Consider the following 18,842-nt stretch of genomic DNA (forward strand, 5'->3'; position numbering starts at 1 on the left):
CTTTCTCAACTATGACAAAGATGAGAGCACTCAGGGTGCTTCTTTTTCAAAGAAGAAAATGATACACAGGAACGTGGTGAAGAAAAGTCCCAGGCACAGGGTGGAATCTCCTCTGCAAACAGGCAGCAGCACTTCCTTCTTTGCTGTCTGCAGTGAGGATGTAGGAAATGAGAACCACGAAGAAAAAAAGTGTTTCTAGATGCAGCTGATAGCTTTGAGAGGAAATCATTGCTCCTAAAAGGAAGTCTCTTCCTGCCTCACCAGTTCCACACCTGCCCCTGGGTTTATTTTCTGAGGTCAGTGTAACCTGTTCACCTCCCCGGTGTTCTGCTACATCCCTGCAGTCCACCCCTCCTGTCTCCCACAACTAGGTTTCTGTCTGGGCTCACCCTGACTTCCCTTCACTGTGTCTCTCACACAGTAATACACGGCTGTGTCCTCAACTTTCAGGCTGCTCAGATCCATGAAGGCTGTGCTCGAGGAGTTCTCTGCCGTCATGGTGACTCTGCCTTGCAACTTCTGTGCGTAGTTTGTGCCACCACTGTAAGGGTTAACCAACCTCACCCACTCAAGCCCTTTTCCTGGAGCCTGTCGCACCTAGTGCATAACATAGCTAGTGAAGGTGTATCCAGAAGCCTTACAGGAGACCTTCAATGAGGCTCCAGGCTTCCACACATCAACCTCTGAGTGCTCCAGCTGCACCTCAGAGTGGACACCTGTGGCATAGAAGCAGGAGTGAATGGAAATCATTCTCGACTCTCCCTGGTCCCCTTCTCAACCCAGGGACTTGGGATCTCCTTACCTGTAGCCACTGCCACCAAGAAGATGGCTCTCCAACACCAGTCCATGATTAGGAGCTGTGCTGGCAGGACTTCTGTTGGGCAGGATGTGGCTCTGGGTGATGCTCTCAGGGCACAGACAGAGTCACATTTAACTTATTCTAAGTTTTCTCATTTGCATAGTCATGAAAAAGAGGACTTCACAGATAATTATTTGGCTCCCCCTGGGAGAGCGTAGAGGACATAGAGATCATTCTCAGTCAGAGTCTCGGGGTCAAATCTGAATCACCTTATTGGATGCAAGTCCTCTGCTAAGTCCCTGAACTCTATGCTGACATAGAAGTTCCCTCTGAGGAACAAGCCTCCAAAGGATAAGCTCCTTATTGTGAACCCATGTTTGAGTGACAGATAGATCATCTTGACCAGTCCCGCCTTGGTAACTGCATGTCTAATTGCTTGGACAGCGTATCTCCAAAATTCTTTCCGTAATGAGTTAATAAAGCCATCCATGCCATCAGTTCTGTACAAGACAAATATAACAAGCCCTAGAAATACCCCATGGGCTGTGGTTCTCATATCTAATCAAGTTTGGTAAATGCTCTGAAGGAGTTCTGATGGAATGGGTTATTTAGTCACCTAATGTCCAATTTTATTTTATTTTATTTTATTTTATTTTATTTTATTTTATTTTATTTTAGAAAAGTAAGACCCATATCCTCAGAAAAAAATCCTTCACCAACTCTGACTACACCCTCTTATGGGGCATCTGCCCTGAACTAATGTGTCCCACGTGCCACCTGATGCCAACCCCAGGCCCTGCACAGGAGGATCTTCTCTGGCTCAATGGGCACAGACCTCCCATGGATTTACATTAACTTCAGGACGCTCCCTTGGGGATGCCATGTGCTTCAACATCTCTGGACACAGCAAACTGGCTGTACTAAACCCCAGTGACTCTGCGGGGAACCCCATGATCAGGGCTCTATGAATCACAAAGCACCCTCCTCCCTGGACTGTCAGATGAACTGACACAGAAAAAAACCTCTGAGTCCTGAAGTTCTCGGTTTATTTGGGGACCTCTGATGTCCTCCAGTTCCTCTACTTAGAGGTCCTATCTGAGGATCCCAGCATGTGAACCTGATTTCAATGCATATCTACTGCTCTATAAATCACACACACACACACACACACACACACACACACACACACACACACACACACACAGTGGTGATTGTCATTGCATTGAACTCCAGGTCTCCTTTCTGCCCTGTTCCTACCACATGGGCTGGGCTCCCACATGGATTCTAGGCCTGGGTGTGACTCCCTCAGTGAGTGAGGGATGGTTTGCAGTGTAAGAGACAGCTTGATTTCTTCTCTTCTGAATGTTCCATTCTGTTGATTATCTTCCATTCTACCACTTGCTTTATGGACCTCAGACCCCCCTATCTGATATGGAGACAAACTTACTGCTCAGTGATCCACAGCTGCATATTTCAATCTCTGCAGGAACCAGTGTCTCCTCCTGCACCTGGGTCTCAGGTTTGATCCTCATGGACATTCCTGCACGGATCAAGGCATTACAGGTCAGAATTCAGATACTTCTGTTCATTACTCAGTCTTCCTTTCAAAGGTGGTCTTCTCTAGGGCCAGTACAAAGGAGTTTTGTTGGTGTTCCTCATGTGGACTCCATGTCCTCAAATCCCACATCCCAGCAGGCACTGAGTTCTCTCTTAGTTGGCCAGACATAAAAGAACATTTTTTTTCTTAAGTTTGGGGAACATGACAGGTGGCTCCTTACTTGCAGAACACTAAGAGAGTCCCCACTTTCCACAGGACTTTGGGCCTTTGCCACATTTATCAAGCATGTGTCAGTTTTGTTGCCACCACCTCTTTTCCACTAGTGCATATTTATCTTCCATGTTCATTTTTTTTTATTATAGTGTATTATCACCTTTGGGACCTGCATCAAGCAAAAAAAAACCTTTCTGAGCAAATGTTCACCATAATCTGATGAATCAAATATGTCTGTATCATTTCAGTAAATTCACATTAAGAATATTCCCACATGAACTTAAATGGCAATGGGATATGCTCCAAGGTGAATGGATAAAAATCTTTTGTAAGACAAAACACTGAGGACCAGTGTATTGGGGCCTGTCCTCAGCTTAGTCTGATGAAGTTGCCTTAATGAGCGCTCGTGCCATGTGATTTTCTTTATTCTGTCTTCATCAATCTCCTTTGAGTCTTCTCTTGTATCCAGTACTATCAATGGGCCTCACATGCCTATGGCACAGGGAAAGTTAAGGAACAGTTTGCAAAGTCTAACATGACATTTACTACTGAGTGCCTCCATTTTGTTGGCCAAGTTCCCAGTCCTGTTTCAAGTTAACACTTGTGTAGGCTCTGATGAGGACATTTGGACAAACCTGTGTGCTGTATGCTTCAAGATAGAATTGGCCATGTTCCTCCAGAGAAGGAGAACAAAAACATGCATATTTACCCTTATATTTATAAGGAATTGATGCTTACTTTATGGATAGTGAGACATCTCAAAGTTCCATGAGCTGCAGTTGCTTGCCACAGACCCAGGAGAGCTGTTGTCGCAAGTCAACATGGTCTGAAGGCTGAAGACCAGGGTAGCCAGGGCAGGGGAAGACACCTGTCCAAGCCACAGAAACCAGCCCACAGGTGGGAATGGCTTAATTATCCACCCTCTCTGTTTGCTAGTCAGTTCCTCAGCGGAGTGGAGTGTGTACACCCAAATTGGGGAAACATTTTGCTTTCTTGAGCCACCAATTTAAAGGAAATTTCACCGGTAAACACATTATGGACAAGACCAAAGGATACCTTTCAGCCCACAGTTTTGGCAAAAGTACAAAATTGCTCATAAGTACATTTTTATGTTATAGATCTACATGCATATTCTACATGATATCGATTCCAAATAGATAATTTTATTTATAATCATTGCTACTGTAGGAGGTAAACATATAAATGCTAGTTAAGGTCTTCAATTAAGTACAAGTTGTAGTGATTCTAGCAGGAGAACCATCTGCGCTAGGCATTTTAAGGATGGGGCATTCATATGGAAAACACACTGACAACTTTAGAGGGAATAGTGTGAAACGACATGAACAGTTTCATATCACAGGTCATGTGTGGTGTGTCTTTTTAAAAAACACAAGTGAGACTGTGTGCAATTGGGTGTATATGTGCTCATGAGAGCATGTGAGTGTGTGTGGCAATGTGTGATTCTGCATATGTGACTGTGTGTGCCAACGGGTACTGTATATGACTGTGTGGCTGTGTGTCTTGGCTGTGCTCATTGGGGACAATGGGATAATTGTGAGTGGCCAGCCCCTTGTTATTAATGGACTGTTAATATATTGAGGTCTCCTATGGGCTCCTCCATCATGGTGACCTGCACCAGGTGAGACCACCCAGGCAATTCAGAGATTATGTGGCAATTTTTTGAGGTGCCATGTGATCAGCAGCTTCATGGACACACACATGACACGGCCATGACATGCACCAGGGCCTTGGGGATGCGTCATTATAATTGACACCATAACAACTCTGATAAGGTATTTAAAGACAGGCCACACACACAGAGAATATACACTCAAATTGTGTATTTTGTGAAGGATCACAGTCTTGACCACAGAATAAACTTGTTAAAAGAGAAGAAACAAAAGGAAACTAAACCTAAGCCTGTCATTAGAACATACACCTGCTCAAATGATGCAGCTTCTTGGAAAGCAGTGTGGCATTTCCCCACAGCATGAAAACAGAAGCCTCACATAAACAGCAACCCAGCATCCAGAGCTCTCTTCTAATGTAATACATTGGGGTCTGGAAAGAGAGAGACCCCTCATCATTGTCACTTTGCTCACCATGACCAAGGCATGGGAAACATTTGAATGCCCATGAGGGGATGTAAACATGAAGTGCGTTATATACTCACAATGCGAACTTACTTCTCAGCCTTAAAGCAGCAGAAATGACAATGTGGGTGACAGTGTAAGATGCTGGACCATGTGCACTAAGCCCTCAGGGAGGACGAGCACTGCGTGACCCCATGGAGTTGAGGTCTCTGAGTCAGGGCAGGTCATGGACACAGGCAGCAGGATGGTGGGTGTAGCATGGCAAGAGGCACGTGAGAAGCGGGTGTTCACTGGCTGGTAGCTTCCATGAGGCAGAGGCAGGTTGTGGGTCTTCTGTAGAGCATGAATCTGTAATGAGCCACACTTATTTGCACACTCAGGGATCTGTGATGGACACATCATATGTGAAGGGTTCTGATTGTGAGAAGATGACAACAGTAGCGTCATGTTAAAATGAAACACAGGCAGCCATTCCAGAGAAACCACCTGGCACAACTTTCTTCTCCAACCTCTGCAGGGCTTGGGCTCAGCAGATTCTCCTTTGCAGTGGGCTCCCAACACTGCATTTCACACAACTTTTGCACAACAGGAAAGAGGTATCCTGGCTATGGCACTAAAATTTGCAGACAACTGTTAGAATTCACAGTATCATATGCAACTAAAGACTCACTCACTGTTGGCAGTGATAGAAGTTCTTCCCCTAGCCCTGTACCTGCATCCTTTCCTTATTCAGAAACTCCCCTTGCCTTCACCCCAGTCAGAGCAGTATTGGGGCTCCTACTGGAATCCTTGCATCCCAAACAGCTGTTCTTTCTCATCTCAGATAAACAATGGATGCCACTCACTTCAGTATTTTATTGTTACAGTAGCATTACAATAATTATAAGGAAATCCTATTTTAAGCAACTACATGGATCAACCTTGAGGATATCGAGCAGAATGTAGTGACACTGGCACAGCCAAGCAAACACTAATGGTCTCTTTACATTGAAACTCCCAGGCAGTCCAGACAGAGCAACAGAGGACAGCATGGTGGTTTCCTGGAGCAGGTCGGAGGGGTGCAGGGAGCTGTCTTCCCAGGGAAGAAACATCTTGTTATGCAGGGTGATTAGGCTCTCGATACCTGCTCCCCATTGCTACATCTGGGGTTATCTAGCAACATGTGATTTTGGTTTGTTCCAAGGGAAGCTTTCATGTAAAGTTCTCACAACAACAAGAACAGGACCAACAGGGCTTCACCTCAAGCAATGGGGGCATGAGGAGCTACAAAGGTTTCAACCCTAGTCAGAAGGCAGAGATTGTTTTTAAAGTCCCACTGTGACTGGAGACTGTCCTAGTGGAACAAGGACAGTGAGTAAGAATTTACTCCAGAAAAGATGCTAACAGTGGGCACAGCTAGACAAAATAGGTGAAAGCACACACCCTCCCTTCCCTCTCCTAGTGCAGAAAATGCATTCACGACAGATGTGTTCAAAAGCACAGACTCCATGCTGCCAGCTCCTGGTCACAAGTTCCCTTTCTAGAAGAGAAGATTCTGTGTCCTTCATTCAGCTCCAAGCTGCTGGGTGCTGTGGTTGGGATGCATGCAGCAGCCACCAAAAGACAGGGTGCACTCTGTCCAATTGACCCCACTCCTGTGATAGAGGCCTTGTCCTGGGTGTAGCACAACTGGGACCCTGGATCTCTGTCTGCCCCACCCTTACATGCCTGGCAGGGTTCTCCCACCACCAGGATAAGAGGGTTATGGAGACAGGAGTTGCCACATAATCAGATCTGACCACTGGAACTCCTTACTGTGTGTGGAGAACAGACATCTTTGTTCCCGGCAGGAGTAAATAATCTGCATCAGAGTTTTGTTAGGAAAAGGGCTTGGAATCTGTTATCAGGAAGAGATGCAGATCTATTCCCATGGATATGATGTCATTTCCAGAAGATTGTGGAGGTGCTGGAGGCCTGGATGTGGTAAAAGGCCATTGCAGGGGATGGAGGATGAGTGGAGTGTCCAATGCCATGGGGTCTTGTCTTTGTCATACCTAGGAGAACCACAGATGGAGACTCCTGGAAGAGAGAGTGGCTGTCAGGTCAACATCACACCTGGTGGTGGACACTGCATTCGCAGGAGCTTGGAGGTGTTTGCTTCACTTTGTGGAGCTGTCCATCCCTCAGGGCTCTGCTAATACTGGGCAAACCCTCAAGTCTTCAAAGAGTGAACCTTCTTACCTGGAAGTGGGAGAAAGGTGTAAAAAGCCAAGCCTTCCACTGCCCTCCTAGGGTGGCCCTGTGAACCACAGGACATACCCATTTGTAGCCTCTCACCATGGCTCACTCAATGCTGAATGATCACTGAGACCCACCTACATTGATGGCTGGTCATTATTTTCATTGCTGGGTAGATTCCATTCATCGTTATTCACTAGGAAAGTCAAGGAACATATAGCAAGGACTCATGGACAAAACCAAAGGGGAAGAGTTGAGGGAGGGAGGGAGAGAGGGAGGGAGCAAGGGAAAGTGGTGGGGGGTGGGCAGAGAAAAATGTATTTGAAAAAATAAGTTAATTAATTTAAAAATAAAAGAAAGACTTGTAGGATGTTAGCAGCTTCTACAAACACAAAGAAAGGGGCTATAAATATGTGCTTATGTTTTAGTATTAACCTGAACTTTGTTCTGGATCAAAGACTTCCTGGTCACATTTTAAGTTTAATTTCATAAAGAAATATGATGCACTTTGTTAAGAGGGAAGGCAGAAAAAGGAACTGTGTGAAGAATAGGTCAGTGGTCCCTAGTGATATTTCATCTGCAAACTTGTTTACTTTCTTGTATCTTGTCTGCAGTGGCTTTATGAGAAGTTAGATTATCAGAGAGGAAAGCAGTGTCCCTGGATGCAGCTAAGAGCTCTGAGAGGGAATTCCTTCTTTCAGGAGGAAATGCCTTCCTTCACCACCAGGCGCACACCTGCCTCCTGGACTGTTCTCTGTGATTGGTGAGACTAGAGCGCTCACTGGTGTCCTGAGCAGCCCCTGCAGCCAAACTTTCCTGTCTCCGACAAGGAGGATTGTTCCTGGGCTCATACTGACTTCCCCTCACTGTGGGTCTGGCAGAGTAATACACAGACTTGTCCTTGGCTGTGTTAAATATACTTGGCTCTTGGAAGTGTCCCTGGTGATTGTGAGTTGGGATTTCAGCGTTGGGCAATAGTTTGTGCTTCCACCACTATTTATAAGAGTGACCCATTCAAGTGCCTTCCTTGGAGCCTGGCAGATCCAGTGCACACCATTGATCATTAAAGGGAATCCAGAGACAGTGCAGGTGAGGGAGAAGCTCTGTGATGGCTTCACCAATCCTGGGCCCCATTCCAGCAGCTGCACCTGGGACAGGACACATGGGGACAAGGGGCATCCGTCCAGTCAGACATGTAGTCAACACCATGCCATACATGCATACCTGACATCTGAGACACTCACCATGAGGGGCTGTCACCAGGCACAGGAATAGACCCAGGACTCTCATCTTCTCCTAGAGCACAGCTCTGCCTTCCATAGAGACTCAGCCTTGTGTGAAGAAAGAGCTGTGAGCTCCCACAGACCAGGGGAGGATTTACCCTGGAGCTGGAAGAGAAATTTGCATGTGGGGGTCTGTGTTGTCATATGTGGGGAGAGACTGAGGTTCCTGATGCATGTCCTCCTATGTCCTGAGCACACTCCTTCTTTTGGACTTGATGTTGGTCAATGATAGGAAAGCGGTTAGGTTATAACACACCCTGGAAATAGGTAAAGGGCACCTAATTTTTCCACCGAATATTAATGCTAATCTAGTTAAGTGAATGATACTATTTTAATCTCATGGATAATTCAAGAGGATATCAAAATAGACCAACTTTAAGCTCAAACATCTTCCCAAATACCGGGAAACACATGAAGTAGACTCATCATTTCCAGATTGGAAAATCATAATTTCACATAAAATAATATTATATACAAAAATTCTCACAAAGGAAAGAACAGCCTTTCCCTTCTCCTGGCTGAGACCCTGGCCCTGCGGGTGGAAGGGCAGGAAGAGTGTCTGTCTCAGTCCAGCTCCAGGCAACTGGCCACAATGGTTAGGACCTGCCACCAAGAGTCCAGTCCAAGGCCTGCAGCTGAGACAGGTCTTACACATGCTGTGTCCTTTTTCATCTGATTTGTCACTTCTATTTTTTTGATTTGTCACTTCTTCAAGTGAAGTGATGACCCTAACTGCAAGTAAGCCCCTCAAGACTCCTGAGTTTCTAGACCACATGAAACATTGGGACCCAGCAGTCACATTCTCCCAGAGAAACACAGGCACTGACTCTGAGGGACAGCATGAATTCTGAGATGTGTGGGGATGACAGGACTTGCTTCCAGGTCATAAAGAGTCATTTTGGTACCTGCCATTCCTGTGTTCACCTGAGACCCTTGGGGAAGGGTGTCTGGAAGCTGATGTCCTGGGAAGGGCATGGGGAGCTCATGATGGGTCAAGGTGACAGATGGAGGCAAACCAAAATGCACAGGCATTGTATTTTATTAAACCACCCAACTGAGGTAAAATATGTGATTGAATTCAAGAGCCTGGTAAGTAATTAACACCAGGTGTGCCTCTCAAAGCCTCACACACCCTCTATACATGGAAAATTCCCCCTGCTCTCCCCATTACTTAATAGTGCATGGTAAGGCCTGGGGCACATCTGACAGATGGAGTGTATCAATGAACTATACTTGAGATTTCCACACATGAGCAATGTTTCAGGAGACCCCTTCTTTGTCAATAAAAGAGCTGAGAAAGAGGGATTGGTGCAGCCACGTGGGGTAGAGGTAGCATCTGTGACAGGGATGACACCACTGTCCTGCAGATGCTGGGGACACCTGTGAGGAGCCCTTGGCACCAGCCACATGTGACCGTCATAAAGGTGGTTTCTGAGAGATAGAAGCAATGAGAACACCACTAGACAGAAACACATATGTGACCCAGGGGACACCTGTGCTCTGTAACCCTCTCCAGTCCCCTCACCCAATGTGGAGGAGGAACCTGAGCCCCATACATGGCCACGGACAGCCCAGGGATGTGTGCCCTCACCTGCTACAGAGAGCCCTCAGACTGGATGTGCCCTCCCTTCCCTCACTTGCACCTGTGATTCTGTACAGAGACACAGTTTACGTGATATCTCTGTTTCCCAGTTTTTCAGGAACTTTAGGCCCACGGTCCTTTAGACAACAACACCCAGATAACTGGAACCTGTTGAAGGTCTTGTCATATTCCTCACTCCTATGGCAGCTGAGAGCAGATGGAAATATTGGTTAACTCCATGGGGGATGTTGCAAACTGAAAATTTATGGTGACAAAGCATCTCCCAGGGAGTGATGGTCCAATCTCTGCAGCACTGTCCTGTGTGTGCTGAGCATTATGGGCAGTTGTGTGCTCTCACTCATAAGTCCATTGACTCCAGGAGTCAGAGACAGTGGAACCATAATGACACAGTACCCACATCGCATCTACCATGAAGAGACACCAGGTCCTTGTCATGACCTGCACTCTCTCAGGATGTGACTAACATTCTGTCCTTTGCCCACACACCCAATGCACACGTCGTTCTCAGCTCAGAGACAATTGTGAACCAGAATCCTCATCCAGGCCTCTTCTCTTCCCAGATACTGTTCTCCTCATAACATCTATGAGACAGTGACACCCTTTCAGAGGTCCCTCCACAAAGACAAGCTCCTCAGAACCTTCCATACCAGCCCCTGCCTGTAACCTTCACTCCATTCCAGGCTCGCAGGGCCAGGAAGCACCACCTTTCCTTAAAAAAACACATGCAGACCTCTCATTAGTGCTGGTGTGGCATTTGTGGCATAACATATGGTAACTAACATTCACTGTGTTAATTGATTTTAAATGGACACAGTGACATTAAGTGCATTCATACGGCTGTGCAACCATCATCACCATTGAAATCCAGAAACGCTTATGTTCCCAAAGTGAGTCAGTGCCCATTAAGTAAAAACACTTCATTTCCTACCCCTGCCCCCGCCATCACTTTCTGTGCTGTCTCTGTGCCCTTGACTACTCCAGGCTCTCACAGATGTGAAAACACATATCCATTGTAATGCTGAGGGTTGCCTATCTCTAAGGGCATTAGGTCACCAAGGAGTATTCATGTTCTTGCATCTGTTCACTTCTTTTTATTTTTGAGGGAGAATACAAGTTTGTGGTGTGGATAGAGCACAATTTGCTTATGAGTTCCCCATTCTATCTCTCTGGTTTTCACAAGAATGCAGTCGATTGTAAACAGGTGTATTTGCTGTTTTCCTGATCAGGAAGGAGGGGGCAGAACACAGGATAGGTGGACAACAAACTCAGGGGAAAGGAGTCAACACGAGACGACATGAAAGGGACAGGGTGTACCTGTGACCTGGCCCCATGCTGAGTTAAGGCAAATAGGAATAATTTATATAATATGCTGATAGCCCTCTGTCATGGTCCCTTGTCCATCCTGGAAGCAGCAGGATGAGGAGGAACATGAGGTGAGGACACAGCCTGTGTGATGGTAGTAATGCTGATGGGACCTTGTGCCTGACAGGGACCAGATCTACCTCCAGGTCACACCTGTATCATCCTGGTGCTCCTGGGATAGGGGCACACATCCTACCCCTGCACTGTGGCTCTGAGGAGTTAAGAGATTAGGGCAGAAAAAATGTTCATGGTAAATTAAGGATAAAGGGAGATGTGAAGGTCACAGAGGAATGGCAAGGTTACTTCTAGTTCAAGCACTCAGGCCTCAGAGCTCAGAGGAGCTCATGTGCCCATGGTGCTGGAGGCTGGACCAAATCTCATGTGGATGTTTCAGTCCCAAAGCAATCAGGCAGGAGGGTTACAATGGTCCCTTTTAGGCCAGCAATTGTCATGCACATCCCTACCCATTGTCGAGAGCAGTCTGATTCACAAATCTGCTGATTTCAAATATCACCATGGAGATCCCTAGATGATGTAGAGAAACATATTTTCTATCAAGCAGAACCCCAAATTAACTATCATGTATCCTGCCCACTCAACACACTCAGACAGTCTCCTCCCCCATCATCCTCAATAGTGTCTTCATGGTCTGCCACTAGGAGTTTGTCTGCTGAAGATTCAGGGGAAGTGGCTGATGAAACTCACGAATGAGAACTTACCATGTGCATGTGTTAACAAGGGCCACAGGAAAAGTCTACAGTAGTCCCTGGGTTCACATGTTACAGCTCACAGGACAAACGTGAACCTCACACCTTTGAGAATGTCTCCAGGGCAGGACATATATCTCAGGATGTTCAGACCCTCCAGAAGCTGCAATTCTTGGAAGAAGGCAGCTGACCCACCAGCTTTAGTTCAATGAGAAAAATCTCAGACAGTAGAAAATGCAATTCAAGTTGACCCAACAAAGTCCCTATGTGATCACTACTTAGTTCTTATCTGCTTCCCCATAATCCTGGGTCACTATGCACCCCAACCCATGAATATCTCCCTTTCTCTTATTGCAATTGTTAGGTAGACTCAAGTGCCTGACTCCAGGTTTTGATGCTGGAAATTTGGGAGCTTTCAAAACTCACCCTCTTTACCCATGCCTGTCCTCATCTGGCCTTGCTGATAAGAAATTCCGGGAGAACGCTCCTTTGCCCCTGTTTGGACAGTCAATCTATCCAAGTCTCTGCCCAACATTAGAATGTTCATTGGCTCTCACTCTCTCACCACAACTAACTCTAAGCCAGGCTCCTGGCCCTGCTCTCAGAAGCCATTTTATACCTCCTGGAGATCCTGCCCTACTCTTCTGAGACCATGATAATGTCAGAACAGAGCTCCCTCTGATCCCCTGGTACTCACCACATCTAAACCATATCTGAAGTTACTTTAGGTGGGAGCTCCTCCCAGTTCGCACAGGATCCACAGCCACTTGTACTGTGTACATGTCTCTGAGGCAATGACTACCTTCATCATCAGGTCTTTCTTCATCAACAGAAATGACCTCTGTCTCTGATCTGAATGTAAGTGAGATCTAGTGGCTGCTGCTTCCTACTGAGGTTTCTGTCCTGTTGGTGACCTGATCCTGAATCTGGAGAAGGTGATGGAGCAAATGGCATATGAAGAGAAAAACCCAAGCTACATGGTAACCAAGGGCTTATTTTCAACCTACACCTTTTCCTGGAAAGGATGCTCAGATCTCTGGGTCCTAAGTGCCCCCTGGTGTCCTGAGCATTCCCAGCACCCCAGCCCTCCTGTTATCTGCAGGGAAGTTTGTGTTTGGGCTCTTGCTGGTGCCCCCTGACAGTGTCTCTAGCACAGTAACACACGGCTATGCCATCGGTGCTTATGGAACTCAGCTTTAGGGAGAACTGGTTGCTGAATGTGTTTGGGTTGATGACTGATCAATCTTTAATAAATGTACGTGATCACTTTATCACTTGGGGCTGCATTTCATGTCCTTCCCAGCCACTGGAACTTTCTCCCTGGGGATTGCCTGAGACACCTCTGAGCAGCACTGTTACTGGAGAGACACTGTACCCTGAGATGGCACAGGGGAGAGACAGGGTCTGCCAGGTCTACACCTCCTTGGAGCCTGATTCCTACAGCTGCATCTGAGAATGAACACTTGAGGACAAAAAAGCAAAAAAAGTTAATGACTCCCTGTCTCTGTAAATACTGCTGTGCGCCTTCAGGTCTCCCATCACTGACCCCATGAGAGACCCAGCACAGGGAGGAAGAAGAGGAAGGGGACAGGTATTTCCCAGGTCAGCCTGGCTGAGCAGGCTCTGCAGTCCCCTGTGTGTGGACACATTTAAACAGAAAGCCACTGCAAACACAGTTCTTTGTTACTTTATTGAAGCAGAGAATGTAAGAAATTATAGGACACATAAAAATAATTGGGAATTGACTGAGGGGGCAATAAAAGGGGAGTGATCGTTGACCACAAAAGGAAGTGCATCTGCAATCCCTAGGAGCCATCTCCTCAGCTGGGCCTCTCCACATAGTAGCATTGATGCCCCCTGGTGTCTTGAAAAAATCCTAGTGTCCTGAGTTCCACCTTGGTTTCTCAGAGGTTTCTGGAGTCCTAAGTACCCTCTGTCACCCTGCTCTCCTCTTTCCTCAGGCAGGTCACTGGGCTCACTCTGACTTCCCAGATGGATTCATGTACAGCCTCACCCTCTGCCACACACCCTGTGTCTCTTACCTAGTCCCCTCAGCTTCCCCACCCAGGGTACATATTCTGTAACAATCTCCTGTGTAACCAGTGGACGATGGAAATGGTTTGGACCAGGCTCCACTGAGGATCCTCCCTTTCTCCATTCCCACTGACAATTGTCCCAGAGCAGGGACGTGAGGCTGCCAGAGGGACCAGTCATTCTGAGAACATCCCTCTTCTTCCTTGGGCTCTGGGTGACACCAGCCCTTTCAGCATTCTGAAAACCATCCTTCATTGTGCTACATGTCGTCTGAGGTTGTGATTCCAGGAAGGATCTCCACCACAGTAAGGCTGCTCTCCTACGGACTGAGTTTTGGGGGCCAGATGCACTTCATCTGCATGTGGCACAAGAAAAGGTTTTGGCCCCAACAAGTGCTGATGATGACTCAGGTTGACCAAGGAGCTTTGCACATGGAGTATGCCTTGGTTCTCCTCAACTGTTACTACCTTTGCTCTCTGGATGAGTTCCTTTCTCTACAGTCACCGTGGACATATGTTATGGTGGCCTGAAAGGTATGAAGAACTTGCATCCAAGTTCTCAGACAGTGGCAGGCTCCAATGCAATGGGACCAATGTATACACTGGGATACATAGAGCCCCCCACCCAATCTCTCAAGCAAATACCGGTGCAGCCTCCAGGATCAACAGTGAGTTCTATGAAGACCACCAAAGAAATGTAAAAGGTTGTCTTATGAGTTCCCAGTATATACAGCAATATGTCAAAAATGTGTCCAAGTTTTGATAAGTCTAGGTAGTTCACTTGACTCCATGAAACAAATTATTCAGGAAAGGTGCTACAAGGGCATTATAATCAATTAGAATGTGATATATCCAACTGCCATGGATAACTAAGTGGTGCCTGGGAGTCTGTTTTCTGACAATTTTGTAACCAATATTGATACTCTTCTTGAGCCAAATTAACCCTTAACTGTGATTAGAATTGTGTTCCATAAACTTGGCTTAACGTTATTTATATATGGTCTATGCTAAAACACTAGCCTCCTCTTGCTGGGCGTTCTCTCAAAACACTATTTATTGTTATCAGTTATAGCCAGCCAATGAATCTTAAGAAGTGTTGTTCTGTTTTGTCATGAGGAAACTTCTGTTTGCCAGAAGAGGGTCACCCGTGTCTGGGATAGGTATCCTGTGTTGATAGAAACCTTCAGTAACTGTTCCAAGGTGCGTACTAAAAATATAGTTAATTAAGTTGAAAACACTGAAGCTCCCAGAGTAAATCGAAGTATTCAAATAAAAGTGTGATATTTGCTTGATGTCAAAAATCTGTGGTGGATCATGGAGAGCTTTTTGACTGTGGCTCCTTCAAGCACTGAGACAGAAACCTGTGCTGCAGAAGTGACTGCAGCTTAACATCAGGAAATGCTTTTGTAACACAGGCAGGTGTTGCAGAAATTGCACCTACTCACCCCTGCGGATGCTCTTAAGGCCAATCAAAAACTCATGTAACCTTCCAGAGTACAACCTTGGGCCAAACTCCATGTGCTCTGAAATGTTTACCTGCAACATGGAAGCCTGTGCACCAAATGGCTTCTGCTGTCATGGAAATGGTACTGACCACTCTACACACAGCATGGAGTACATTGGTGAAGGTGCAATGAATGGTCCAGACAGAAGATATAGCATAAATACAAAAGGACACTGATTGGACAATGTAGAAGTAATTAATCCCACAAACTATTGAGTGTGCTGACTCTGATTTTGGCTGTAGATGCCGACAGCGTGCCAGTGTCACCACCTGCCTCACTAACAGGAACATGTTGGATTCCATGTGTCTCTGATAGAGGGGTCCTTTTGTTTTAGGGTGGAGTTACATCTTGGGACAGAGACACCTGATCTTGGTCATGCGGGACCTGGTACACTCTGTGGTAGTACACAGTTTTGTGTCAACAACTCATGCATTGTTCCTGGGGCTTCTCTAATCTATGCATCTACTTTGTAAATGCAGCAAGAAAAAGAATTGTCATTTCCACGTAGGTTAGGGCCCTTTATGGTTCATACAGAGAGATGCCAGGGGAAGGGTGAGCAATGGACCACCTCCAAGAAGACTGTGGGCAGTGGCACAAAGTGATAGGTCTGTGGTATAGTTGAGGATAGTTTTGGGCACATGGGTGCATTCTTAGCTGCCAAACTCTTCTGGGTGACCACCAATGTGTAAACTGTTGAGATCCCTGCAGTAAAGGAAGTGACAGATGTTGAAAACTAAGAAGCTTCCTGACTGCTCTGTAAGTACAGGAAACAAAGAAGAAACATCTGTAAAAAAATCACCTCAACCAGCTGCAGAGCTGACATCCACAATTCTCCATGTTTGAATGGGACCCAGCAGTGCATCACAGGGCAGTGAGAGAAACAGGTATTTTCCCCGAGCTCATCAACATAAATCTTGAAAACTACATGATGGTATTATTATAGCATTTGCAAGTTTTTGAGAGCCCTCCCTGGGCCCAAGACTATGGCCTTCAAAAGAGACCAGGTCAGCAGCTGGTCTGGACCTGTTGCCTCCCATCCGGTGATTAGGGACTGTTGTCTCAGGTTCCTCTATGGCCACTTCCTGAAGGGTCCCCACAATCATGACCCTGAGGACTGAGGCCCTCCTCAGTCTGTAGGCAGCCATTTCTTCTCTAACACATCAGGTTCAGGGCAACAGTGGCACTCCTTCCTACCAAGAGAGTTTGTTCCCCACGTACATCACAATGTGTGGTGGGCTGAGTGTGTGGCCCACTGTCAGCCTAGTGACACCTGTGCCAACCTGGAGAGCACACTTCCGCATGCTTGGGCTGCAATCCATCAGTGACATTCTGATGTAAAAGAGGGACTGTGATCACAAGCGCCTGTGGCCCTCTGAGGGAATCCATGCATTGTCATTCCTGTCAACCACTCCTGCACTTTTCAGAGAGGGGCACAAAGTGTGCAGGATGAGCCACCTGAGTTCCAAGCAACATCCTCACAGCAGGATCGTGGGGCTGGACAGCCAGTCTCCTTTGTTATCTAAAGTGTTTCCAATAAAATAGTAACTTTCCATGCAATATGAAATTAATAAAAATAAAAAGTTTGTATGCATTAGCACTTTATTTTTTAAATTATTATATTCAATTATTATCATATTTTCCCATTACCATTAAAGCCCCTTATCTCACCATCCTTTCAGCAGTCACATCATTGTTGTCCATGTCCGTGGGTACTCTTTGAAAATTATGTGTTTTCTCCATGCCACACAGGCATGTCCTATGCAATTTAGGAGCCAAAAATTCCCACAAATGCAAAGTCCAGTGGAGCCTTTGATAGACAGACACATTTGAGAGACTTTAGGGGATTTCATTGGTACACATGACTGTGCACACTCTTATTTAAACTTCTTGCTGTGACAGGTCACGTGGGGGGAGCAGGGAAGAGCTGGAAAAGTAAAGGTTAGAGTTAGGGATAATTAGGTCCATAGGTAAGAGCGGGTTATGTTGGGGAGCGTTTCCACATCCAGTGAATGAGGAACAAGAGGGTAATGTGTGGCAAGGAGGACAGACACCTGACAGGTGGAGGTCTTAGGGGATGATCACAATGACTTCAGTGCAAGGTGTGCCTGTCTGTAGGAGGGAGACATGTGAGGACATAGTGTGCATGTTAGGGGACAGAGAGGCTGAGCTCAGCACACAGGGGCCTGGACAGAGCAGCACCCATCTTAGTGGGAGATGTTTCAAAGAAGAGGGGAGATGAGAACACTCAGGGAGGTTCATTGCCAAGGAAGGAAAAGGATGTACAGGAGTGTGGTGAAGGAAATGACCACAGACATGGGGTGGATTCTCACCTGCAAGCAGTATCCCTTGCTCCTTAGCTGTCTGACCTGAGAATGTGTGAAATCAGAGATACAAAGAAAGAAGATGCATCACGGGATGCAGCTGAGAGCACTGAGAGGAAATCCTCGCTCCCAAAGGGAAGCCCCTTCCTTCCCCACCAGACCCACACCTGTTCCTGGGTTTGTTCTCTGTGGTCGTTGGGACCTGAGTGCCCCCTGCTGCCCAAACCTCCTGTGTCCCCCAAAGAGGTTTGCGTCTGGGCCCACACTGACTTCCCCTCACTGTGTCTCTTGCACAGTAATACAGGGCTGTGTCTTCAGTTCTCAGGCTCTTCAGCTCCATGTAGGCTGTGTTTGTGGATTTTTCTGCAGTAATGGTGGCTCTTCCCTGGAACTTCTGTGCGTACCTTGCATCACCATCACCAGGATAGACCATCCCTATCCACTCAAGGGCCTGTCCTGGGGCCTGTCGGACCCAGCTCATCCAGTAGCTTGTAAAGGTGTATCCAGAAGCCTTGCAGGAGACCTTCACTGAAGAACCAGGTCTCCTCACCTCAGACCCAGACTGCACCAGTTGCACCTGGGAGTGGACACCTGTGGAGAAGAGAGAGGAGTGGGTTGAAATGTCCCTTGACTGCCCCTGGTTTCCTCCCCATATCTCAGACTGGGAACCCCATTACCTGTAGCCACTGCCACCAGAAAGAGGGCTCCCCAGCTCCAGTCCATTGTGAAGGGATGGACCTTCAGGACTTCTGTAGGGGATGTTGTGGCTGTGGGTGATGCCTCACAGTACAGACAGGCCCATATTTAACCTAGTCTACCACTCCTCATTTGCATAGCCATGAGGCAGAGCACTTCATAGGTGATTATTTGACTCCACCTGGGAGAATATATAGAGGACACAAAGACCAAGCTTAGTGGGAAAATCAGGGTTCAGGTGTGCATTACTGTTATAAATCCTCTGTCATGTTCCTGAGTTCTGCAGACATAGATCCTCCCATGGAGGAACAAGCCCCCACAAGACATGCTCCTCATTGTGAACCCACCTTTGATTGACACACAGAAAATCTGGACTTGTCTGGCTTTAATACCTGCATGTCCTTTTGCTGGGCTAGTTTGGCTCCAAATGTCTGCCCCTATTTGCTGATAAA

General features: G+C 46.7%; 1 gene segment (V, D, J or C); it reads right to left on the bottom strand.

Moving 5' to 3' along the window:
* Positions 1 to 597: 597 nt before the first annotated feature.
* Positions 598 to 18,470, bottom strand: LOC129077805 (immunoglobulin heavy variable 1-69-like). The segment is given in 5 exon segments: positions 598 to 716; positions 803 to 874; positions 2,247 to 2,339; positions 17,965 to 18,285; positions 18,372 to 18,470. Coding segments are annotated over 5 exon segments (651 nt in total).
* Between the last annotated feature and the right edge of the window lie 372 nt (positions 18,471 to 18,842).

This window comes from Pteronotus mesoamericanus, unplaced genomic scaffold (assembly GCF_021234165.1).
Source record: "Pteronotus mesoamericanus isolate MK-2021 breed Mesoamerican mustached bat unplaced genomic scaffold, CSHL_Meso_final contig_701, whole genome shotgun sequence".
NCBI lineage: Eukaryota > Metazoa > Chordata > Mammalia > Chiroptera > Mormoopidae > Pteronotus > Pteronotus mesoamericanus.